Source organism: Thunnus maccoyii, chromosome 2, assembly GCF_910596095.1.
Source record: "Thunnus maccoyii chromosome 2, fThuMac1.1, whole genome shotgun sequence".
Taxonomy (NCBI): Eukaryota; Metazoa; Chordata; class Actinopteri; order Scombriformes; family Scombridae; genus Thunnus; species Thunnus maccoyii.
Window position 1 is genome coordinate 9,533,256 of NC_056534.1, and position 25,293 is coordinate 9,558,548.

Below are 25,293 nucleotides of genomic sequence, written 5' to 3' on the forward strand. Positions count from 1 at the left end.
TACATTTTACTTCAAGTATAGTTACACATTAAAAAAACAATACTTAAGTCAAAAGTGGTTCCCAGAGCTCAATTTGTTTTACACAACGAGGGAAATCAAATGTTTTATGATCAACGTCATCTTGTGTCTTTACCAGAATCTTATGAGGAACTGTAAGTTAGGCCATATAACAAAGCAAGTGTATTTTAAATATTTCAGTCTGTATATGAAAGCTCACAATTTTTCACTTCAGTCTTAAAGTAATGGTTAGGCACCCAAATTAACTGGCACGTTTTTCTTACTGTAATCATTCCTCCTGTTCATACTGACCATTAGAGGATCCCTTCATAATGCACTTACAATGTAAGTGATGTGGGGCCAAAATCCACAGTCCTCCTTTGGTGCAAAAATGTATTTAAACATTGATTTGAAGATAATGAGGCTTCAGTTGTCCAAATTACTGAAATCAAGTCAATATCTTTCAATGTCACCGTCTTTTTTAGTGCCAAAGTCTCTCACTTGGTTACAATCCTTCCATTGCAGCTGAGCAGGACTAAAATGATATTCACTGTGGATTTTGTCAACCATTACTTATATTGTAAGAGTGTTTGGAGATGATCTTCTACTGGTCAGTTTGAACAAGAGGAATGATTACAGCAAGTAAAACCTTAATGTTCTTAATGCTCATACGGGCACCCTACTATAAAAATTGTGAAGCTGTCCTTTAAGTGTGACTGGTTAAGAGCCCAATTACTAACTTGTGAAGACATTTTCACTTCAACTGTGGTCAGTTTGAAAACAAAAAGAGTCAGACACAAAAGATACTAAGAAACTTTCTTTAATTAATTCCCTTTCCAAGGAAATATTTAAGGATTTTTAAACTTTATCTTATACAAAAATGTATACGTTTTCTTGCGTTTACACATTTTGCATTGGAACATACTTCAACATCGTTGCAGGTTGACACAGTTACAAAACATTAAACATCAAAAAAAAAAAAAAAAGGTAAAGAAAAACAATTATGTACAAAAAAACAAGCACCTCTCATGAAGGGTCAAAATGCCACCAATAATAAATATCACATTATCATTGATCAGCTTATGTTTTGATAAAACTGGAGAAGTTGACATAAATTACTTGTTTTCTTTAAAAATGGAGAAAAAAATATATTTGACCGCCTTTAAATCCTAAATAACCCTGACCGTGTAAACTACAGGACCTGTTAAGTGGTATTTTATGAAATATTTATGAAAATGATTCACAGGGATACAAAGACAAGAGAAAATGTAACTCTCCCTCCCATGCACAAACTCGCATACAACTCACACTCATAAAATATAAGACTGATTAGAGGAGACAACGTCATTAAAATTGATGAATAATTCCAAACTGACAGCATGGCTGTGGTGGCAGATTCCAGTCTGAACACGTCAGAAAATAAATGAAAATTTCCGAAGTTTTTAAACTTCAAGATTCTAGTTGTGTGTGTGTGTGTGTGTGTGTGCGCGTGTGTGTGTGTGTGTGTGTGTGTTAACGCAGAAAAGTTGCCTGCTCCTCTGGTTTAAGATCAAAATATGGCAGCTGTCGTTATGGCTTGTGTTCTCTCTTTCAATAGTCCAGTCAACTTGCTCTGTTGGTTGCTTTGGACACGGTATCCACAGCTGTTGAGTGAACGGATGAATTTAGGGCACGCACCACTCCCAGTAATGTATGCCCTTGAAGGAGAGAGTGCCCCAAGTGCTTAGGAAGAGACTGAGCAGAAGCCCAGTATGAGATAGCGGCCTCTCCGCTCCTCACCTCTCGCTACCAAACCTCTGGAACCTCAAACAGCGATGTTGTAGATTCAGCCTCTGTAGAAAAAGAGACACATGCAGGGATAAGAACAAGAACTACAACACAGTCTTGGGGGAGTAAACTAAATTAAATAAATTAGTTAAATTACATTTCCCTGTAACGTTGGAGTTGTGTAGGCGTTTTTAAAATCTTGCAACATTTCCAAGTAGTGAGCCATGTTTGTGCTTTAAGTAGCGGGCCAGCACAATTAAAACACTATATCTGTGTAATTGTATATTCTCCTCCTCAGAAATTATTGCCCTGCATCCTGCAGTCACGCAGTTGGCAGGTTTGACGGTACAGAGCAGATGGAGACAGTGGGAGCTGGTCTGGTGCCAGTCTCATGTACTTCCTGCTTCATTCTGTCGATGTCCTACTGTAGGGCTCAGTCATTTGATGTAAACGTGAGAGAAGAATCGATAACAGCTGTACTGGTGTCGCCATTTCAGTGACTTATATCCAAAAAGTTCTAGTTTGTACAACACAAAGCAGAACCTGTAACCATGTTATATCTAAGCTCGTCTTCAGGATTAGTTCATCTATTAAAAGATCCCCTCTAGACATGTTTTACTATAATACTAATAAAAATTTGTGTCCAATATGGTTTTTCCACAAAAAAAGTTAAATTATCTTGTTAAAATCCTTAATGACATCATCTCCTTCTCCTCCATTAAAAAGTCCAGAATATATAAATATGCAAATATATTTCATCTCATTTCTCATTTCAACTGCTGGACACAAGGTGTCACAAGTGATGAAACGTCCATTCTCAGTGTTTGTGTACTGCAGGCCTCACGTTTCCACATCAAACTAAGACAACATTTTTTTTAAAAAGTGTTCAAAACAACCAAAACACTTATATAAATTCTATATGGGACAAACAGTTTAAGTGGTTTAAGCCCTGCTGATTTTTAGCTACCTTTTACATTTTGTGAATCTACACCATGTAAAGTCACGCTGCATTTGCTACGTGCAGTTCCTCTTTGGCTTGTAACCACTGATATACAGACGTCACTCACTGGATTATTTCTGATACTGAGAACAAGGTTTAAACATAATGATTATGAGGAAAGTACCAAAGTTATGAGGAGTGTCTTCATTATAATTTCTAAGTGGATTCATGGACATAATCAGTAATTCAAAAGGATTAATAAACCCACAAACGCACCTTCGGACTTCTTTTTCTTGTTCTTTTGACCTTTCCTCCCGTGGACTGTCGGGGCTTGTTGCCAGGTGACCGTCCCCTCAGCGTTATTGGCTGGATCGGTGCCCTCAGGACTTTCGTCCTCATCAGGGACTGGACTTAACCCCGCTGAATCTGACGAATCTCTGCAAGGCACAGAAACCATTAAAGAGGCTCAAATCACAGCAAAGAGGATAACAGTGACTGCAGAAAGGATCCATCCACTTTACTCACGTTGTCTTTAGCCATCCTTCTGAGGTCTTGCTCTCGACAACATCTGCATTTGTCAAAGGAAACACGATAAACTGAATGAGAGCCTAGCTCAGACTTCCTCATACTGCTCACAGAAATATGCTCTACGTTTCAGAAGGAGGCTGCCATCATTATTAAAACATAAAATTTGATGTTAAATTACTCAGCCATGTCTAACTTAATCTCTTTGTTTGTGGTGATGATTCATGAAGCCACCTGCTCTCTCTCTCCCTCAGGGCACACTCCATCTCTGCTAAGTCATTTCTTTGGGGAAACCCTGCGTATTACCACCCAGCAGCTAGAAGTTATATATACACACACACACCATCAGTTTTCATCTTCTTGCTGCCTGTGCTATCCATGTATGAGTAGTTATTCCAACCGTCTGCAACCAGAGCATCTCCGGACCCCGGGTCTGCCTGAACGGGGCTGATGCTGCGTTTCCTCAAACCCCTGGAACAAAAAAAAAAAAAAACAGGCCATACATCTTGTGTATCAATGTAAATAGAAACTGTGGATTCCTGCAGAAGCTCCTAGATGAGAAGTGAATACACATCATGTGGTGTAGGAGCGCAGGTGTACCTGGGATAACCGAAACCGGAAGCAGTAGAGGAGGTGTAGTGAGGTTTCACCCAGCCGTCCTCTCCCCAGCTTTTGGCTGTCTGGCTGAGCTTCTCCTTCTCCTGCTGCTTACCCTGGATGTACTCTGCATATGTCTGGATCCTGTAGCTCTCTGCATAGCGGCTGGTGTTCATAGCTGTGCAAGAGAGAGGAAGATGTTAACAGATTGCTCCAACATTTATTAGTGCAGGTGACCGAATCCAGTTAGGTGTGTGTCAGGTTGTCAGACTCACCTATTTGCACCTGGTCTGTTTGACTGAGGGACACAAAGGCTGATGTGTCGTCCATCCATGAAACCTGGATGTTCCCTGAGTGATGATTGGAGAACAGAGTGTGAGTGGAGAACAACAGGGTCATACTTGTTTGCAAGCAGATTTATCATCAGGCAAAAATCATGTCTTACCAAAGGCACTAAAGAGCTGGTAGAGGTCACTGGTCTTCCACTCTTTTGGGAAGGTGACATACAGGACATGGTCTCTTTTAGGTTGCACTGTAAGAACAGAAGAGATTAGCAGGAAAATAAAAACAGAAAAGGTGGCAACAGTTTTAAAAGGATGGGTCCACAATTTTTCCAAGTCTGTACTAAAACGATAAATGCCCAAATGATCATTGACACGTAATAATTCCTCAAATCAAGTACATTTCTTTCAGAGTTACTGTCTTTTTAGTACCAAATCACCTCTTTTTGATACGATCCTTCACAGCAGCTGAACAGGAAAACACTAAAAAGACTAACTGTGGAAGATATCCACTTTATTTGATTAACTCAGACGGCTGAAGCCTCATATACACTTCAAACAAACTTTTAAGTACATTTTTGCTCAAAACGAGGACTGTGGATTTTGTCCATCACTGTTGTTTTAAGACGGACTTGAAAAATTGTAAACCTGCCCTTTAATTTAGTTTCATTTTAAAGCTCCATTACGTGATATTTTGATATCAACACTGAATCTAAACAAAATAAAAAGCTCATATTAACAAGTGGCTGGTGAAGAAATCCAAGCACCTTGCAGACCAAGATACAAAGCTAAACTGAAAGTATATCAGGCTTGTGTTACTTTGACTTTATTTTGGCGTTTCCCTGCCCCCTAGTGGTGAGAAATCCCTTAAAGCAGCTTCAGAGTGCCCTGTGGAGTTTTCTTGTAAAAAAAAAAACAAAAAACAGTAATGTTTACATTCACCGTTTCTCACTGTAACACATTGTGAGCATCCTTGAGGCCTGAGAAATGTGTTGAATGCATTTCCTTCCTCATGAAACATTTGCAAAGGCCATTTTTAAAGTATTTTTTTTAAAATCATGCATTGTTTACATCCATGCTTGCTAGCTCGCAGTCTTCTTCCCTGCTTTTCTTGATGCATTGCTGCATTTCATTGAGCATCACTGCCACAAACTATCATTCAGTGGAATAGCCTGAATCTGGCAGCAGGAATGTGTATTGTTCATGAGACAAACAAAACACTAGACACAACCCACTCATGAAAACAACTGCTCCATGGTGCTACTAGTAGACAAAAACTCCACAGAGTATCTTTACACTGCCTGGATATTTTGCCAAATTGAAAACAACCATGCTCTATACTATTTTACTCACAATCTGGTCCTGTGATGTTGAGGTAGGGAATATCTATTATTCTCATCAGGAAAAGCCTTGAGAACAGAGAAGAGAAGCATTATAAGCATTTATTTCAGACTTTTAGCTGTTGATGGAAGAGAACAGCAAATACAGTGAAGTAAGTGTGTCTCTTACTTGTTGAAGAAAGGCTCAATAAGTTTGGAGCGAGCTGAGATGTAGGCTTTGGGTGGAGTCAAGAAAGAGCCTGAAAAAAAGCGTTGAGCAGACCGAGTTAGACTCCCATCTATTAAAGTCATTTCTTCATTTGGAAACAGGAACAGTTGATTGTGTGTGTGTGTGTTACCCAGGTAGTTGGCCATGGAGATGAAGCAGAGGCCTGTGATGTAAGCGTCATACCCCGCCTCGTGTAGCTGTTCCTGGGCTGTGTTGTAACTGGGGAAACCTTCTGCCGCTTCTGACAGGAACAAGACAGAGAAAAAGGAGGTTAGTAGGATTTTGTAGGGTGAGAGAGTATTTCAGGCAAATCTAAGTGTATTTACTCACCAACTCGTGGTGACTTGAAGGGAGTCTCCTTCAGCTGTTTCTCCAACTCTGCCAGAGAGGTGTTCGTGATCAGCTCCTGGAGTGTAAAGATGTAAATACAACTTTTCAAAAAAATCACCAATTTGTCTACTGATTTATATATTTAGAATCTTGCGGGTGATAGAAGAGCTCCAGAGAATTACTATACGCTGTTTTTTGGAGCTACTTGTTTGCACCAGTGTAGCTCGAACACCCAGCAAAGATTCTTCCACTGTAAATCATCATTTTCCCAAAATATGAAGTGTTTTTTTAGGGTTGTCTGGTAAAAATAAAAAGACCAGTTCAACCTCACAGGTTCACCATCAGGGGAGAATTAGACCTTTCAACCCTGAAGAAAACCCTGTGAGGTTGAAACTCAAAAATAAAAAACTAAAACACAGCCATACACAGTCAAATAAATCATTTAAATATGCTCCACTTAAACAAAGAGCCTGAATGTTTTTCTCTCCATTTTTAAAATATCTAAAACTTGTGCTAATCTACAGCAGTGACGAAGATCATCTACCTTAAATGGCTGAGTGGAAGCCATCAACTTTGTATCCAGAAGTCTGCAAGTTAACACAGAACAAAATACATTGAACATCAAAAAGCTAAAAGACAGCATCAAAAAAAAGCATCTGCTGTAAAGAGAGGAAACTGATTTACCTTGGGAAGACGCACATTGTGACCTCTTTAAAGTCTTGAAGATCCTAGAGAGAAGAGCATTCGTTTAAATAATGCATAAATTACATTACTTAGCTTTAAGCTAAGCCAGAAAAGGCTCCATATTTAAAATCTCCATGTAAGTGTGTACCTCTGGCAGTGGGCAGTAGAACTGGTGGATGGTGTGCATCACATCTAACAGCATGTTGTGGCCAACCACAAGTTTACCCTGTGTGTCAGATGAAATGGGTTAGTCCACACACTAAGTCCGATAGCAAGATATTCAGTTTAGTATCATTAAGAGGACTAAAGAAACCAGAAAATATTCACATTTAATTGTTGTATTTTTGTATCAAAATGACTCAAAACTGATTAATTTTCTGTTAATCAACTAATCTATGAATCGACTCATCGTTGCAGCTCTACAAAAAAAAAAAAAAAAAAAAGAGGCAAAACTATAAATGTTTGACTATGAAAGCCAATTCCTGATTCATGATGGTTGTTATTTTGGAGCGTCACCGTTTACTGATTTGTGTAATTCAAGACAGAGTTACTTGAACTGAAAAAAGTGGAGGTTGACTCACAGATTTGGAAATGGCGTGGATGACCCTGGAGAAGCCTACTGCATCATTTAGCTCCTCCTGTTGGAGGAAGAGAAAATATTAAAAACAAAAAACCGTCTCTCACACCGTCAGCACTCATTGAGAATTGATCAAATAGCAACGTTTTGGTTAAGCGACCTTCAGGCATTTCACGAGGTAGAGAAAATACTATGAGTAGTGCGTTCTGAAGCTCCTTAACAAAAGCGCTCTAATTTAAAATCAACACACGCTCCTAATGAACGGAGCATGAATGTGCGATGTGGCTGCAACATGTTAATAACTCACCTGCTCTCTCTCCAGTTTCTGCTGTTCCCTCCTCTTCCTCTCCTCATCATCCACTTTACTGACCTGGATGTATCGCTCCTTCTGCACACATACAGAACTCACATCAATATTCCACAAACACAAAATAATAATAATTTTTAAAAAAAGGGTCAAGATTAGTTGAAATTAAACATGATCTCACCTTTTCTGTTTCCATGGTTTCCACATGAAGCCCCTTGGGAAACCTGAGAAAGAGAGTAAAGTGTTAATGTATGAAGCAACACAACAACAACAACAACAACAACAGCCAGGTTTTACACTCACTTCCAGTTCAGTGTCTGGTATATCAGCTTCCTCTGAAACCTGGTAGGGAAATATGAATATTAGTGTAAATAAAAAACAGATATTGATACTATAAATATGGCTTTTTGAGAGAAGGGCTTGATTACCCAGTGCATGGCTCCAAGTCCAAAGTCTTCTCTGCGTTAGTGAAGAGAGCCTCAACCTTCTCTCTGTAGGGAAAATAGAGCCGAAAAGATGAAAACGTAAAAAAGGGGCAGACACAAACATAATTTTGAAAGAATTGTCTTCTTTCTCTTAAATCCTTCTGGGAATATTCAGTTATTCTACGGCCAAGTGAGAGATATGGTCCCTCCCATGTGACTTCCAGCTTCCAGTAGACCAAAGAAATGTCTCCATCCAGCTGGCCATGTCTAATATACCCCCAAGAGAAGATGACCAAGGGGGCAAGCAACCTCAACTGTTTCCAATTAGCCTGAATGCACACACTGTCACTACCAACAGCTCTTTTTAACCACCATGGTCTCACACAAGAGCCTGGTCTTTGTTTGACTCCGCATTATTTGGAATTTGTTGAAAAGATAAGAATTAAAAACTACACTTACACCACTCTGTTGATGAAGTCTTTATGTTCCTCGGGTACGTGTGCAGGACCTTTGGAGGATGGGGAGATGTAGGATGGTGTCCCAACACCGTTAGCATGTTGATTCCTCCTCTCCTCTGTCTGCTCCCTCAGCTGGGCTTCCTCTTCTTGATTCAGGTATGGGATTCCTAAAAAACACACACACAAAAAAAAAAAAAAAAGTCAGTTTGAATTTTACTTCTGGTGGCTCTGCAATTCTCTGTCCTATAACAACTGTAAAAACATGCATTGCCTTTAGGCGATGTTCTGTATCCATTCTATAAACAATGAGCCAGTTGTGTGCACATCCCATCCTACATTCAGGCCCGGAGCAGGATAAAAGATTCAATGAAAAACAAAGCACACTGGATTTTAGCTTCCATAAAAATGCATTTGAATGAGAAAAGCGAGATTTTTGCCTGATGAGGACCCAGTAGGGTTGAAATGTTGCCTTTTTCAGTTTAATGGGGTTTTTTTGGGAACTAAATTCTAGCGTGCAAACACTTTTTGTTCATTTATTGTATCCATACACCTCCAGTAATCCTGTTTATATTCCATCACATCAACTTTGTGATAGAGTGGTCACAGTGGATGCAAAAATATGGCATGCACTAGAAAGAAAAATTGCAAGATCTGACCCGACAAATCTGTCTATCATTGGTGTAAGGACAACTTTTATTGTGTTTTTCCCAACTTGCTGAAATTGTCAAAAGGGAAATATGAGGTGAACCAGAACAAGCACACATAAGTGACAGTAGAATCTGTACAGCTATGCAGATATCGCTGGCATATTAACTCAGTACTGTGAATTAAAGTGTCTAGTACATGTGCGAACAAATCTTTGAGACGGAACAAAATGACTCAAATCAGCAAAATGATTTGTAACTTACATCTCTACCGTGAATTAAAGACTTAACTCCAGACTGTAAAAAAAAAATCAGCTGCATTTCTACAAAGACCGGCCTAGTAATTGGACTGAACAGCAAAAAAAGAGCAGCTGCTCCAGTGTGACAGGTGATGACAGCTCTCCTCCTGCTCGTAACACCGAGGCTGGTTAATGTTTAATAATTGGCACTGAAACCAGTGTCTACAAACACTGTTCAAGACCTTCACCTGGATAAACTGTTATATACGATTAATATTCTGCTTTGAATCTGGAAATAACTAAAACAATGAAAAGAATATGACCAAGAATTCACTACCATCTCCATATTTGACAGTTTGATATGTGACAAAAGGCCATTACACATGTGACATGTTCACTGCCATTGTGTTGTGTACTCACCGTGACAGAACACCTTGTTGAAGTCAAATCCCTGACTGGCCAGGAAGTCGATACTGGAACTCTAGAAATGACAAATTCATTTTTCATTTTCACAAGTTTCTCATAAAACGACGACGTTGCGATAATCTTTTAACACCTGGCCAACCATTTCAGGAACAATCATTTTATTAAATCATTGTCATTACTAAAAAGTCAGTTATCTCAGTTCACACAGAAGCATTTTAATGCGCCTCGAGAGGCCGCACTGACTTACTTGACAGATGAACTTTATGTCGGGGGACGTCCTGCTGAATGGTTTTGGGAATATATAAAAATTAAAAGTCTTTGTGATGTACCTGCAGATAAAGATAACAGGAACGGATTAGTGAAATCATTCAGGTCGGCTGGGGATTTATTACAACAACCTGCATGCTGGTCAAAATGCTGCTCATGCATACAAAAGCTGGATCACTTCCATATATATTATATACAGTGTTTCCCATACATTGATTTATTTGTGGCAGCTCACCACAGAATCAACATCGACCACCACATATTGACTTTCTTTTTTTTTTTTACTATTTAAAATAGGTAAAATTTTATTTCATTGTAGAGCATTGATTCTCTCAGGCCCTGCTTGCCCTGCTCCCTCACACACAAACACATTGACAACGGACCCGCTGCTTCCGACCCCGAGTCAGCTACCACCGCAAACAGGATCTGATTCTGTGGGAAACTGATATTGATATTTTATGCCTCTGCATAAACCTTGAAAATGGCATTGGTGGACATTATCCAAAATGCTGCTTGTTTGGACTGATAGCAGACTCACTCATGACCTTTATTCTGGTTCATTTTAAATTAGAAATAGATGATAAAATGTGTTTATCATCAGGACAAGTCTGCGGCTGGATTAACCTGCTAGGGGGCCCCTACTGACCTCCATTCGGTTTTTGCCACATGTAATATTTTGATTACACACTAATTTAGAGATATGCATCCTATGTAGAAAACTGAATGAATGAAGGCTTGAAAGCTAGATTTTGACACAGCAAGCATCCTCAAGACAGGGTTTTAAGATCTGGTAATAACAGCTTAAAGGCCTCATCATGTCAGCTGACATTGTGCTTTAGTGCTGCATATTCCCGAAGAAATGTTCAATCGAATTAATTAACAGACAGTACGCCTGGAGCTTTTGAGGCCCCAGTGCATTATTATTACTTGTTACTCTTATTTCAGCAGATGGTATATAGTGTGCTCCTTATTTGTCAGTGTGAAAACACATATTTTTCTTGTCCAGGTGCTTATTTAAAGAACAAGCCATCTCCCAAAAGGACTCACAAGAAACTGTCTGCACCTGATGAAATTGGGCTCAAAACATTTTCTTAATATAATAAAGGAGAAATTTAACAGTAGCAGACGCTGTTGCAAATCCTTTGTGTGTTTCTCCTGAATATCAATAACTGAAAACTTAAATTTCTATGCTAGTTAAGTAGATATCACTCACTTTGACTCTGTCTGGTCGTACTTGAATGTACATAATCCAAACTGGAACAGCAGGAAGTCCATGGAATGCTTGAGGACAGGAAAGAAACAGCTTAAATGAGATGAACATTAAAAAAAAAAAAAAAAAGACAGATTGACAGTTTTTCTCCGTCTGTCTTAAAACAACAGTCAGGTACCCGTATAAAAAGTGAGAGGTTTTCCTCGCTGTAATCATTCCTCACGTTCATACTGGCTGTTAAAAAGATCCCCTTCAAATGATCTACAGTGTGTCCACAGTCATTTTGTGCAGAAATGCATTTAAAAGTTTATCTGAAGCTTATATGAGGCTTCAGTAGTCTGAGTTAGTCATATCAAGTGGATATCTGACACATTTACAGTGTTTTTAGCTTAAAATTCCCTCTTTGTGTACAAGTGTAGTATCAAAAAAAGAGGAACTTTGGCACTAAAAATACTGTAACGCTGAAAGATATCTACTGGATTTGACACTAAGGTCCCTAAATTGTAACCACACGTTATTTGTAAGAAGAATCTTAAATATTTTAATGAACAGGGATTTTATCATGACTTGTCTCATTTTAATTGGAGTAGAACAGAGCTGATCCCTGATGTGGAGACAGCATGGGCATTTTTTAATGAGGGTTTTACGCAAATCATAAATACACATGCCCCATTCAGGAGATAGGGAGTAAAGAGGTGTGATAACCCCTGGTTTTTCCTCTGAGCTAGCAGATACTATTCATGTGCATAACTTGGCTTGGGCTAAGTCAAGGACAACAGGTTCTACCACTGATTGGCTTATTTTTAGATAACTAAGAAACAAATGCTCCTCTTTGATCAAGAAAGCTAAATCAGAATATTATATGTCTGTTGCCACTGAGAATCTAAAACGACCTTAGGAGGTTTTGGAAAACCATAAAATCCCTTTCTGTGAGCAATCATTCTCAAGCCCTTTGTTATGAAGGATTCTGATACTGTTCATGACATTGAATTGTTTTAATGAGCACTTTATATCTTCTGGCTCTCTGTTTGACTCTGCTTGTTCTGCGTCTGTATACTGGTCAGTCTTTTAATTTCATACCTTTCTCTGTGCAGAAAGTTCACAAAGCCCTAAAAGCTTTAGATCCTAGACACCCCTCGGGGCCTGATTTTACTGATCCTTACCTTTTAAATTTGGCATCTGATTTTGTAGCTTTTTTAGCTTACAGTGCAAAATACGGAAAATCCAAGGATATAGAAATCTGCTTCTGTCCTCCCTTTATGTAAAGTATTTAAAGGGGGCGACCCAACTATTTTAAATAACTATAGGCAAATATCTAAATTATCAGTACTACAGGTAAAATTTTTGAATCTCTTGTGAGTGATCAAATTAAGGAGTTTTTATACAGCAGTGATATTTTATCAACATATTAATCAGGCTTTAGATAAAAACATAGCACCATCACATCTGCACTGATGGTAGTAAACAATTTTTCTGTTGCACTTGACAAGAAGCAACATTGTGCATCACTGTTTATTGATCTGTCCAAAGCTTTCAACACAGTCGACCATGATGTTTTAAAACTTAGGACTTTTTAAACTCAGGACTCTCAGAGCAAGCAGTTGCTTGGTTCTCAAACTACCTTAGTAATAGGTCTCAGTGCATTAGATACGATGGTCTATGTTCTGATATTAGTATATCCGTCAACAAAGGTGTACCACAGGGCTCTGTATTAGGTCCACTTTTATTCACCATTTATATAAATAATCTGGGTCAAAAATGTGTAAGATGCTAATTTTGACCAAACTTATGTTGTTTATCAACTCTAGAAATAGGCCATAAAACATCCCTTCAGTGGTCACTCTTGAGGGAAGTGAAATGGAGGTTGTTAACTCTTATAAATATCTGGATATTGCGGTTGATGACTCTCACTTTTAAGCCACATGTGCAGTACCTGGTGAAAAAGTTGAAGCTAAAACCGGGTTTTTATTTTCAAAATAAGTTGTGTTTTTCTTTTTAGGTAAAAGAAGAACTTGTTGCTGCGACTTTTTCTTACCTGTGTTGGACTATGGGGATCTTTTATATAAGCATACCTCTGCTCAGTGTCTTCATATGGTTGAAACAGCTTACCATGATTCCTTTTAAGTTCATTACCAAGCCTAAAGCTCTGACTCACCACTGTGAGTTACACTCTTGGGTAGGATGGCCTGCTCTGGCCACCCGAAGGCTTTTACATTGGTACACCTTTATATATAAAGAAAATTCTTGGTCTGCTCCCATACTACCTACCTGCTTTTATCATGCCGAAAAGTGTCAGACAGTACTCTTTGTGTTCTCAGGACTTCTATATGCTTTCTGTCCCAAATGCCCATACAAAAATTGGAAAATGAGCATTTATGTACTCTGCACCCTCGGCATGGAATACGTTGCAGAATGACTTGAAACTCAATGAATTAATCTAGCCTAATTTAAATCCAAAATGAAAGAATAGAGGCAGATTCCCTAGAATGTAAATGTTTTTAATTTACCTGGTGACACAACTGATTCCCATAAATTTCTCTTTTGTAATGCGAGTTTCCTTATACTTGTTTTATTTTCTTTTTATTAAGATTTGTCATCTTTTTTGTTTTCTGTCTGTAACTGTTTTTTTATTTCCACTGCTGTCTGTCTTGGCCAGGTCTCCCTTGAAAAAGAGATTCTTACTGGGACTCTCCTGGTTCAATAAAAAAAAAAAAAAATTATTATTTTAAAAATGGAAGGCTGAAGCTTCATATTAGCTTGAGATAAACTTGTAAATACATTTTTGCACAGAAGGAGGCTTGTGGATTTTGTCCTCTATCACTTACACTGTAAGCGCATCATGATGTGATCTTCTTATGACCAGTATGAACAGGATGAATGATTACAGCAAGAAAAACCTTTTCAATGTTCATTTCGGCACCTGACTGTTGTTTAAAGACAGACTTGAACCTATGCATTGAAAGTGTTGCCAACTAATGAAACTCTGCCAACCTTTTTCAGCTTGGTGTATCGCTCCTCCGGCGTGTCCAGTCCGTTGGTGAGTGCACTGACATTAGGGCCGTCGCTTATCCCTAAAAACACAACACCCGTCACAATTTTACACACACACACAACGCTGGCTTTTCAAACATCAAATTCTTTCAAAAAACTCTTGATACGTTACCTGAAAATTCTCCATCGATTGCAAGGAAGTCCGCATCCTCTATGGCGGCATACACAGAGTTTAAGCAGTCTTTAAAATCTGCAGAAATGAAAGTGCATTAGTGTCAGGATGTAAGAGGAACACTCGCTGACCTGCAGAGCAGCACACAAACCCGCAGCCGTGCAGCTAACTGTTATATTACCTAGCTCGCGGGCTAGCAGCACAAACCTTGAGGAATGGAGGAGTTTTGACCATTTTAAAAACATTTCCTGCTACTGCTCTGTTGTACAATTTCATGACGAATATAGCAACCTAAAAATCCAGCGTGCAATTGTTTGGCAGCACCTCGCTACTCACTTTTGCGTGTCACCTCCATCCTCGCACAATGACTGAACCCGGCTGTCAGCTATCGCTAGCTAGCCTACGTCAACGGGCTTTTAACAGTTTTACAAACACTTCCGGGGCCGCTCGCTAAAGGTAAATGCTAGGTTTGTTGGAGCAGGCGGAGGGACGAACTCTCGCGAGTGCGGTTAATGTGATTGATCTTAATCTCGCGAGAGTTTCTCAAATCCCCCAGGCTGATCCATGGACGTATTAGAGCTCTAATTCATCCATGAGCTGATCAAATCCAGCTTCCTACAAATTTACAAGCCAAACTATCGCCTCAGTGCCTTTATATACAGTATATATTTGGTATTGCCACTGAAAGAGATTACATTTACTGATTAAAATGGCACCCCTTATTGTAAATATAGCCTAACATCTTTTCTTATTAAAGTACGTGTTCACTGCGAATTTAGAGGAATGTGACATATTACACTAATTTTAGAGGTCTGTTTTACTGACTATTTAGCTCCAATTTTATGTCACTTTCTTCATTTTCTTGACATCTTGCTTTTCTTTTAACATATTTAAAATTTATATAAGCCCCAACACTTCTTAAAACAAGCTCACAGTGGGGAAAAAGCACTGTTAATAACATGAAAACATAACTGCAATGACCGTCATATTTCAGGACTGATTTGTGCCAATTAAGATAAGATAAGATAAGATAAGATAAGATAAGATAAGATAAGATAAGATAAGATAAGATATACTTTATAGGCCTATCAGGGACACGTCCAGGGCATCCCCAGCAAAGAGGGGAATAATTTATTTTCACTATAATTCCACCCATAATTAACACAATGACAGAATGTATGACTATTTTGGTCATGGGTTTCATATACTTTCTGTAATAAAACATCTAAAGTAAAAGTCTTATCAGATGGGGGTCTGTGGTCTTATCTGTGTCATTTTAGGGGTCCTTGCTGTGAATAAGTTTGAGAACCATTGCCTTACACCATTCATAGAAAACAACAACAAAAAACTAAACCAATGCTATTGATAAAATCACTACAGCTTATAAAACCAGGAAAATAATATTGCACCAGTATTGCACACTGTAGCAGGATATTGCACATTCAACATATGACCAATAACTGAAGTATTGCATAAGCTAGTGTACACTATCTGTAAATTGCTCTGTGACTATGACCATTTAATTGCTGCTGTTTAAAATCCTATTGGATGATGGGGAAAATGAGAGGGTCAAAAAGGCCACAAAAGTTATGAAAAATTGTAGTGGTGTCAGTTTACCAGGAAAATGTTTCTGAACAATCCTTCCTCTCCACTTCTCCCATTTTCACAGTTTATTATTTATGAGGTTTTATTTTATTTCTCACCTGCCTATTTTTTTTATGACTTACGTTACTTAGCTGTTGCAACACTGTAACCCGTTGGGATTAATTAAGTGTGTAACTCTTGTCCTCACTGTTTCTCTTGATATCAAAATGCAGTGTCATTGAGACCTCAGACTAGAAAATTTAGTAATTTTTGGTCACAAGGGATAATCTAGAAAAAGAAAACAGAAAACTGAAGACACCAAGGGAGGGATTGCTCATTATGTTATTTAAAATAACACATTTATCCATTCATTGTCTTTCTTTTCATATTTTTCAGGGTGACAGAGGCCTCACAATAAAGTTGTTATTTAGTATTTATTATTCAAGTGTTGCTGGAGTTTGGACCTCTTTTTGTCTCCTTCTCCATGCACCTTGGAAGTTAGTGAAGTTGTGCCAGAAATCTCTACTCCGACAGGAGGCTGGAGACAGCAAATACGAATACTGAGGCGAGGAACCACTGGACAAAATCCATCTCATAGCTGGTGTCTCACTGGCACTGATGCAGCTGCCACTGAGTTTCTGAGAGACAAAACAGTTCCTGCAGTTATTATCTACGGTTTATCTTGTAAGATAAATATTTTTCAAAAGCTTTTTAGGGTAAAATATTCACAACGAAAGCTGGAGTGAGGTATTGCTTTCATTTAAATGCAAAGATGACATTTCAAAAAGTGGAGACAGGGTGATTTTTCTTTTCTTTAATGAAAGGAACCAAGGAAAGGCTTCACCTTTTAACTGTAATGTTTTTTCTCCTTGAGTGTAAAACTGTAGGATTGTATGTTTTGACAGAATTGTGCAAATATGAAATACAAATGATTTTCTAGCCTTCAGATTTAAGGCTTGTAAACACATGACAGAAATGTATATTCAATTCAATTCAATTCAGTAAGCTTTATTAGCATGAATGTCAGATGAACAATATTGCCAAAGCATCAAAGATAATACAATTGATTAAATAAAATAAAATCAATGCATAAATAAAAAGAACAAGACAATCTTACTTATCTTACTGTATGTCAAATAAAGACATAACATAGACATACAGTTTAATTTGACTTACATGTTTTGCACACATATACAACGACATAAAATCCAGGTAATAGAAATAGAAGCGATATGACAGGAGAGGTTAAGAAGCCATGCAACAGACCTCCCCTCAACTTAAGAAAACAAACACAAAAAAGGAGATGCATAATGTGAAAACTTGCCTACTTAAAGGATGGTTTGTCACATCTATGAAACACTTAAATTCATATAAAGTGCCTTAGTTTGTAGATCTGTATCACCTATTGGACATGGATGCAGACCAGCTACACTCATTGTGCTGTTTTTTTTAAGATGACTACAGGCAGAGGAGAAAATAACATAAAAATCGGTTACTGTACTGGGATTAAAATCAGCTTATAAAAACATCTGACTTTGGAACAAACAAAAGGAAGGAAGGAAGGAAGGAGGAGGAACAAACAAAGCAAAAGATACAGTATGAGTCAAGCAAAACTAAGTGGCATGGAAAAAATGAATTACAGCAGCGCACACCATGGTGACAAATGCTCACATAAGTAATAAATGACATGGCAAATTAGACAGATTTAATTAAACGTGGTTGATGAGTGGAAGTGAGAGAGTGGGAGGGAGCATGTGTGTGTTGAACTTCAGCAGAGGGCACTTCAATCACAATTGGTTTATGGGAAGCCTTTATTTTTAAATGACCTTTAAGGTGTCATTTCAGATTTACTGCTGTTATGGTGCCCCCCCACCACCACCACCACACACACACACACACACACACACACACACACACACACACACACTGCATACGCTGTTTACGCTGTATGAGAGCAAACAGTCAACTTTCTGTAGCTTGCAAAAACATATTAGTCATAATATTAGTCATAAATATTAGTCAAGGTCGGTCACACGTGTGAGCAGAAAGGTCACCTCTAACAGCTGAGCCGAACCTGAATCTATTTCTACATTTCTGTGAAAAAATATCCTCAAAGAGGCTTTAAGTTTTTCAACAGCCATCAATCATCAGTCGCCATCAATCTCAATCTATATATTATAGAAAATGATTTATGTGTATATTAGCAGTAAAATCTGTATCATTAGAAAACTTTGAAACTTCAGAAAACCCTAATTTATGATGCAAAGTCACCCAGCAGCATCCAAACCTTGATGTACTCTGGCATTTCAGTGTTATAAAGCCATAAAGTCATTGCATGTTTGTATATTATGTGAGGTAATATGACAGCGAAGGAAAAGGCCAAATAATTGATGGTTACAGATTCTTAAATGTGAGAATTCGCTGCTTTTCTTGGTTTTACATAACAGCAAATTTAATATTTTTTTTGTTTTTGGACTGAATATCAGACAAAACCAGATGTCACCTTGTGCTTTAGGATACTGTGAAGGACATTTTTTTCACAGTTTTCTTATGTTTTTTAGACCCAGCAGATCAGTTATTAGAGAAAATAATCTGCAGAATAATTGAAACTGCTGGCTCAAGCTCCTCTCCCACAGGAGAGTACAGAGGGCTCCGTAATAAAATATTAAACACAGACTATAAACTTGTATACAACAAAACATTCCCGACAATGACAGATAATAAAGCAGAACCTCGATGTAATTAAAACTGTCCCCTCCACCTCCACACCAATGAAATAAATAAAAAGTAGAGAGGGAGGGTAAGCATAGTTTAATCTAACTTTAAAGATCCCCTCCAGACATGTTTTTAAGACATATAAAATACTGCTTTGAATAATAATTTGCATCTTATATTTTTTCCACCAAAAAGTTCAAGTACTTTGCAATTTTTAAAGTTCCATCCCCTCCCTCTCCCTCATAGTAAAAATCAAATGCCAATATATTTCTCTCCAGACATTTAACTGCTGGACACAATATGTTTCCTACTTCACTGTAAAGTCCATTATCAATGTTTGTGCACTGGAGGCTTCAAGTTTCAACATCACACTTTGTGTACGTTGAATTCTGGGTCTCCAAACTAGTTGTGATGTCACAAATCATGCTCGTAGGAACACAACTTAAACTCAGATTTGAGGTGAGTGCAGAAAAACTTTCCTCCTTTCAGCAGATGAATGTGAAAAGAGACTTCTAGTGTCAAAGTCTGCTCATTAATTATTCTGCACAGTGAAGCTCAAACATCCAACTGAAGGAACAAGAAGAAAAACATATTTTTGAGCGGAGGGGAACTTACAGTCAGCGGTGTTTAGCTGTCAAAAACAACTCTAAGCGCCAGTGAAATACTGTATATATATAGGTGAAAAGGTGAAAGCAGAAAAACTTTACAATGGGGACTAACTTCAACCTTACATATACACATCTTACACATACTAACGTTGGAGGTCTTTGCAGTCATGTAGAAACTATACTTTTGGGAGTTTTTGTGAAATTATATTAACAACAGGCTACTATACAGACGCCCCAGTTCCAGCTGTCGTCCATCATGTTCAATGCACACAACAGACTACACACCTGCTTCATTATATTTTGCCTGGACCAAACAGTGTTCTCATGTTGGGATGTTTCATGACAACACAGCACAAATATATATTTAAGAATATGTAACATGCGAGTACAATATTAGAGCTTCAACTAATGATTATTTTTATTATCAATTAATCTGCCGTTTCTTTTCTTGATTAATCAACTAATTGTTTAAAACATCTGAAGACAGTGAAAAATGTCCGTCATAGTTTCCTTTAAGTCCAAGGTGACCAACCAACACTCCAAAATCCAAATATATTCACTTTACTATTACATAAGACTAAGAAAACCAGCAAATCCCCACAAATGACAAGCTGGAACTGGGGAATGTTTGACATTTTTTGCTTTAAAAATGACTGAAATGATTAAATGATTATCAAAATAGTTGCCAATTATTTATTTGTCAGTTGATTAAGCGACTAATCGCTGCAGCTCTACACAATATCACTTGAGTATCTCAAAACTTCATTTTGGCACAGTGCCCCTCAACATTACAAGACCACAAGATCCAACCCTTATCATTTACTGTAGGTTGATAATGTCATTGTGCACGTAGAGTCGAATTAACACAAATAAACAGCCACACAGTGAACCACAGGTCTGGGGACCCAGGGTCAATGCCTGGTTTGCCCAGTTGGTAATCCTGTCCTGGACTAACTACAGGCTCCATAGGACATCAATAGGGGAACCAGGAGGTCTGAGATAATATTCCAATAATATGATCATTAGGCTTGTAGCATCAGTTTTATCATTTAGATTTACTGCACAAGTCTGCAAAGCTACACCGAGTCTATATTTGCTTAATATTAAAATCATCAGTAATAAATATGATTTAGGTGATGCTTGCTTGTATCGAGTTTCCTCCTGTTGCAGGGCAGTTTTTCCTTGCTGCTGTAGCCAAGTGCTCGCTCATAGGGGAATTGTTGGGTCTCTGTAAATTAAAGAGTACGGTCTCAACCTGCTCTATGTGAAAAGTGCCCTGAGATAGCTTCTGTTGTAATTTAGCGCTATATAAATAAAACTGAATTACAATATTTTATGTTGAAGCAGGTGTGGAAGACAAAATAATTTTAGAAGTGTACTTTTGGAGAAATTACCATATTATTGTATTAATACTTTGATGATCATAAATCCAGTGTAAAAATGTGATTAACTGATCAGTTGTCTTTAGAGAACATGATGCACTCTTGACTTCTATGTTGTAATCACGTTGTTCTGTTTTTAAATAAGATGTCTCCCAAGATCGCCAAGATGTTGGCAAATTAATGTCTCGTCTGTTAGGAAAGAAGAAATAGAAAAGGTTATCTGAAGTGAATGATGACACGTTGACCCTGATTCTAAGAAATGATAGTTAGAAAGGGGAACTAAATGCGAAAAAGTGGAAGTTGTACAAGACAGGCATGACACCATATGTGGAATTGTTATTGATTATCTTACAGGAAACAGGTGTCTGCAGACAGAGGAGTATGACTACGCTCAAGGTGCTTGTGTTGACGGTTGTGTTGGGGGGAAAGTATAAAGTGTTTGTGTGAGCTGTTCAAGGGGCTCCTCTTGCTGCAGAGCTCGGGGAGCCTGTATGAATACACTTTAGTGACTTATCAAAGGTAGTTGGACTGTAGGAAAAATCCTGTGTCTCTGGTATTTAATTACCTTTATCACCTAACTAGACAAGCTGATATTTCAGCTGCAACGACGCAGGTGTGAAGATGCAGAAAGTGGCTGTTGAACTGCAAACAGGTTGGAACTTGACAAACTGATAATGAAACAGCAGTATCACGCGGAACGGCAGCAAAGCTTTGAGCACTGAGTATGAATGAAACAGTTCAGTGTAAAACAGTGAATTATCTTGGCCTCACCACAGTGGGCTCCAGCACCCTGTGACCCCGGACAGGGTGGGTAGTTCAGAAAATGGATTGATGGATTAAAAAAATACAAGTTCTAGACAGATTTTTCAATAGTTTCCATTTGAACAGAGGGCTGATTGTTGGTGGTGATGCTGGTTTGAATTTTATGTATGCTTGTTGCCTGCATGTCATGTTTCTGAAAGTGACAGAAATGTTATATTGGATTCAATTTTTTTTTTTTTATCACAACCATGTAGCTGCTTTTCATGAATGTGATGAGTGTGTTAGTGGGGAAACATCAACTCACACTCTTGAGATGACCTGAATGTAGTTTTTAAGATATTTTAGAAAGACCAGGGAGGAAAACACATGTGTTTTAATACAATCAACCAGTGCCAAGTAGAAAAGAAGTGCATTATTATATTATTTGGATGTAATGATACAAGTTGTTGAATATATTTATTATACTGCAAACTTAGGCTGAAACGTGCATAGTTTCTTGGATGTTACCCTCTTTACGTGCTGTAAACCTGCAGAGCATTAAATTAATTTCACATCCTGTTAGTTTGTTTCTTTGAAATGATTGTTTTGCTGTAACTGCTATAATTACATGTCTTTGTCTTTTCTGAATCTTTTTATTAACATTTTCCTAAAGAAGGTAGAACTAAAAAGTCTCCCCATCCGCCCCTACCCATGTCCATTTCTTCTTATTGAACCCAGACATCCACCGAGATGGCCAGACACAGAAAAACTACATAAAATTAACACGTAGAACAAATAAGCTAAAGAATAACAATAGCAGAACATATCATTATCCAGAAAAACAAACACACACATAACTACATATAGTGCAAGTGTTCAGCTATAAAACAGATATTTAAATAACATGTAGGCCACTTCATTTATCTCCAGAAAAATTAGCCATTTTATACATGCACATAAATAAATTAGTTATTAGTTCATACACATTACATATAGCAAACTGTATATACAGTACTGTGCAAAAGTAAAGGGAGAATGCTTTTAAAATAATGGCATAAATAGTTTTAATTTATTAATTAACTTCACACAAAGGTTAGTTAACAGAAGAAACCTCAATGAAATCAGTATTTGGTGTGACCACGCTCTCCTCGGTACACCTGCACACAGTTTTTCAAGGTACTTGGCAAGTAGGTTGTTCCTGCATCTTGGAGAACTGGAGACTGTAGCTTCTGTCTCTTCATGTAATCCCAGACTGACTCCACGATGTAGAGATCAGGGCTCTATGGGGGCCAAACCATCTGTTATGAGATACCTTCTTCTTCTTGTAGGTGAAGATAGATCTTTATGACTCTGCCTGTATGTTTGGGGTCATCGTCATGAGGCAGAATAAATATGGGACCGATCAGACGCCTCCCTGATGGTACTGCGTGATGGATAAGAACCTAAACATCTAAACTGCCTAAAACTTTTGCACAGTACTATACATAAACACTACTGAAGAGTAGACAGACCCAGAATGATATCTATAACCTCGACATAATGAGCTAACCCAGTACACATTCATCACCTCATGTCTTTGAAAAGGATTTTTACAATTTACTAAACATGCAAGCACTAATACCAAGAGCTCATCTATGCCCAAACTTGATAAAGTTTGTCAGATTTGAAAATAATTGTAGTTTTACCAACTAAAGCAGACTGTTACCATGTGAGGGCGCCATATCCCACTGTATGAAATCAGTCCCTCCCCTCTTCCTTTTTACACACACAAACACACACACACACACATACCCACATGTGGATGCTTGAGCTTACTATAAAAGCCTTCTGCTCCCTGGATTTTTTTCTTTTCTATTTCATCAAAGCACATCATACCTTTTACAGTCAAAAGGAGCACAATGTGGGGAAGTCACACACACTGGGCAGAGTCAGGAAGTGAATGAAACACAGTCAGAGTGAGGGATGAGTAGCGGGAGAGAAGGGGAGCTGCAATCTGAGGAAAGAGCAGGCTGAGGGGAGACCATTAGCTACTGTCAAGTGAGTGTGTCCATGTGTGCGGGCGTGTGTGTGTGTCTGTGTGTGTGTGCTGTGTTTGTTTACGGATAAAGCCTCCGACCTAACCACTGGGCATCGCTGCAATCAACCTTTTTTTTTTTTAGAGAGCAGACAAAGAAATTGAGGAGAGGCCACAGGAGATAGAGGAGGAAAAGAGGGAAAATATGTTAGTGAAAAAAGCAATCAGGAAGGTTGGATGAAGGTCAAGGGGGATGAGAAGCTGGAGGTTTGTAATGCAGCAGGTTAAAACAAAAGCTGGACACTTAGGACTGAAGGAGCTCAGGTGGGGAAAGAAAGAATCTGCTGATAATGTGACAGTTATTGGCTCAATAAACATTTTCTAGGCTGTCACACATAAAAGCGTACATACACACATACACAGTGGGGCGCTCACATTTTTGTAACCTGCTCAGACAGTCGTGTTATTGCTCTCCTAATCATGCGTGAGATTAGGCGGCAACACACAAGAAAAAAAACCTGCTGTTGACACGTCCTATGCCATTTCATCACACACACACACACACACTCTCTCTCTGTTTTAACTGCTTCTCCAGTGAATAGAAACTGATTTGCTTTCAGGCCAAATAAGGAATGAATACATGCGGTTTATCACTGTATAATTGTAGGGTGGGGAGAGGAAAGGAACAGAGACATGGCTGTGAAAGGGATAAAAGTTTTTCAGAGTTGTGGAAGTGTAACAGATAAGTAAGAACAAAGAATAAATTGATGGCAATTTAGGAGATTTGCTGGCTGCCTCTCTCTGGTCTGGTTCTTTGTTTAAAAAAAAGAGCTTGTGGGAGGATGAGGGGTTTGACTCGCATGAAAGGGAAAGCTGGAGTGAATATCAGCTGTGGAGACAAGGAAGAGGAAGTCTCACTCTCAGAGATGAGACTTTAAGAAGTTGTACCATCAATTTAAGCGCAGTCATTTCCATCACTGATACGCAGACATGACTTCCTTTATTAGATTTTGGACTCTAAATACATCAATGAGAGACAGAACTCTTCACTCTTCATCCTCAACATTTGTTGGTTCCCGATTGTTTGCCGTCGATTCAACTGAGATCTCAAAGCAAACACATATGTACAGTATCAGAATCCAAATTTGTCTTAGTGACTCTGGAACAGGGACATTAAACAACTCATGAGCACACAAGGATAAAAGAGACTCAACATTTAGTAAAGGTCAGAGCAGGATATGTGTAGCTGATTAGCAAAGCGACGGCAACATTACCATAATTTATCTCTAAACATTGAACAAGATTTAAAAGAATATGAATTTTAAAGTCGATTAAATATTTTTGTATTAACAATGAGTCCAATGACTGTGTGTAATTAGAAAGAGGTTGCTTATAGTGTTAAACTTATAGAGAATTATCAATTCACTTCAATTCAATTTTATTCATATAGTGCCAAATCACAACAAAAATCATCTAAGGGCACTTTTCACATAGAGCAGGTCTAGACTGTACTCTTTAATTTACAGAGCCCAACAATTCCCCCATTAGTAAGCACTACTTGGCGACAGCGGTAAGGAAAAACTCCCCTTTAATGGGAAGAAACCTCAAGCAGAACCCGGCTCTAGGTGGGCGGCCATCTGCTTTGACCGGTTGGGGGTTGAGAGAGAAAGAAAGTGAGGGGGAGAAGGGAGAGAGGGGGGGCACAGAGAAGCAGAACAACAACAACAACAATAATAGATACATGACCAGCAACAACAAACAGCAGTGACAAACAGCAGCGACGGCTGGAGAAGGACGTCCCCACGGCCACGGGCCAGAGCCTGGTCCTTGGGGTTTCCTGCAGATGAGAAAGCACAAAGAACTC

At 38.4% G+C, this 25,293-nt stretch overlaps 1 protein-coding gene across 1 annotated transcript; it reads right to left on the bottom strand.

The window, feature by feature from the left end:
- Positions 1 to 801: 801 nt before the first annotated feature.
- On the bottom strand, positions 802 to 14,861 carry parn (poly(A)-specific ribonuclease (deadenylation nuclease)). The gene is made up of 26 exons (XM_042397317.1): positions 14,722 to 14,861; positions 14,386 to 14,463; positions 14,214 to 14,293; positions 11,226 to 11,293; positions 9,993 to 10,074; positions 9,740 to 9,800; positions 8,438 to 8,603; positions 7,982 to 8,044; positions 7,857 to 7,895; positions 7,735 to 7,777; positions 7,554 to 7,634; positions 7,251 to 7,307; positions 6,818 to 6,895; positions 6,670 to 6,713; positions 6,530 to 6,572; positions 5,986 to 6,061; positions 5,786 to 5,896; positions 5,617 to 5,686; positions 5,461 to 5,516; positions 4,272 to 4,358; positions 4,102 to 4,176; positions 3,830 to 4,004; positions 3,573 to 3,700; positions 3,230 to 3,272; positions 2,981 to 3,141; positions 802 to 1,829 (listed from the first exon to the last, which is right to left on the bottom strand). Exons 1-26 carry the CDS (start codon positions 14,738 to 14,740, stop codon positions 1,783 to 1,785), a joined length of 2,031 nt encoding a protein of 676 aa, XP_042253251.1. The 5' UTR covers positions 14,741 to 14,861; the 3' UTR covers positions 802 to 1,782.
- Between the last annotated feature and the right edge of the window lie 10,432 nt (positions 14,862 to 25,293).

Coding starts and splice junctions, on each gene's coding strand:
- parn (XM_042397317.1), bottom strand. Junction 4,177..4,271: donor CCAGCTCTTTAGTGCCTTTG/GTAAGACATGAT, acceptor ATCATCACTCAG/GGAACATCCAGGTTTCATGG. Junction 1,830..2,980: donor CAAGAAAAAGAAGTCCGAAG/GTGCGTTTGTGG, acceptor CTTTTTCTACAG/AGGCTGAATCTACAACATCG.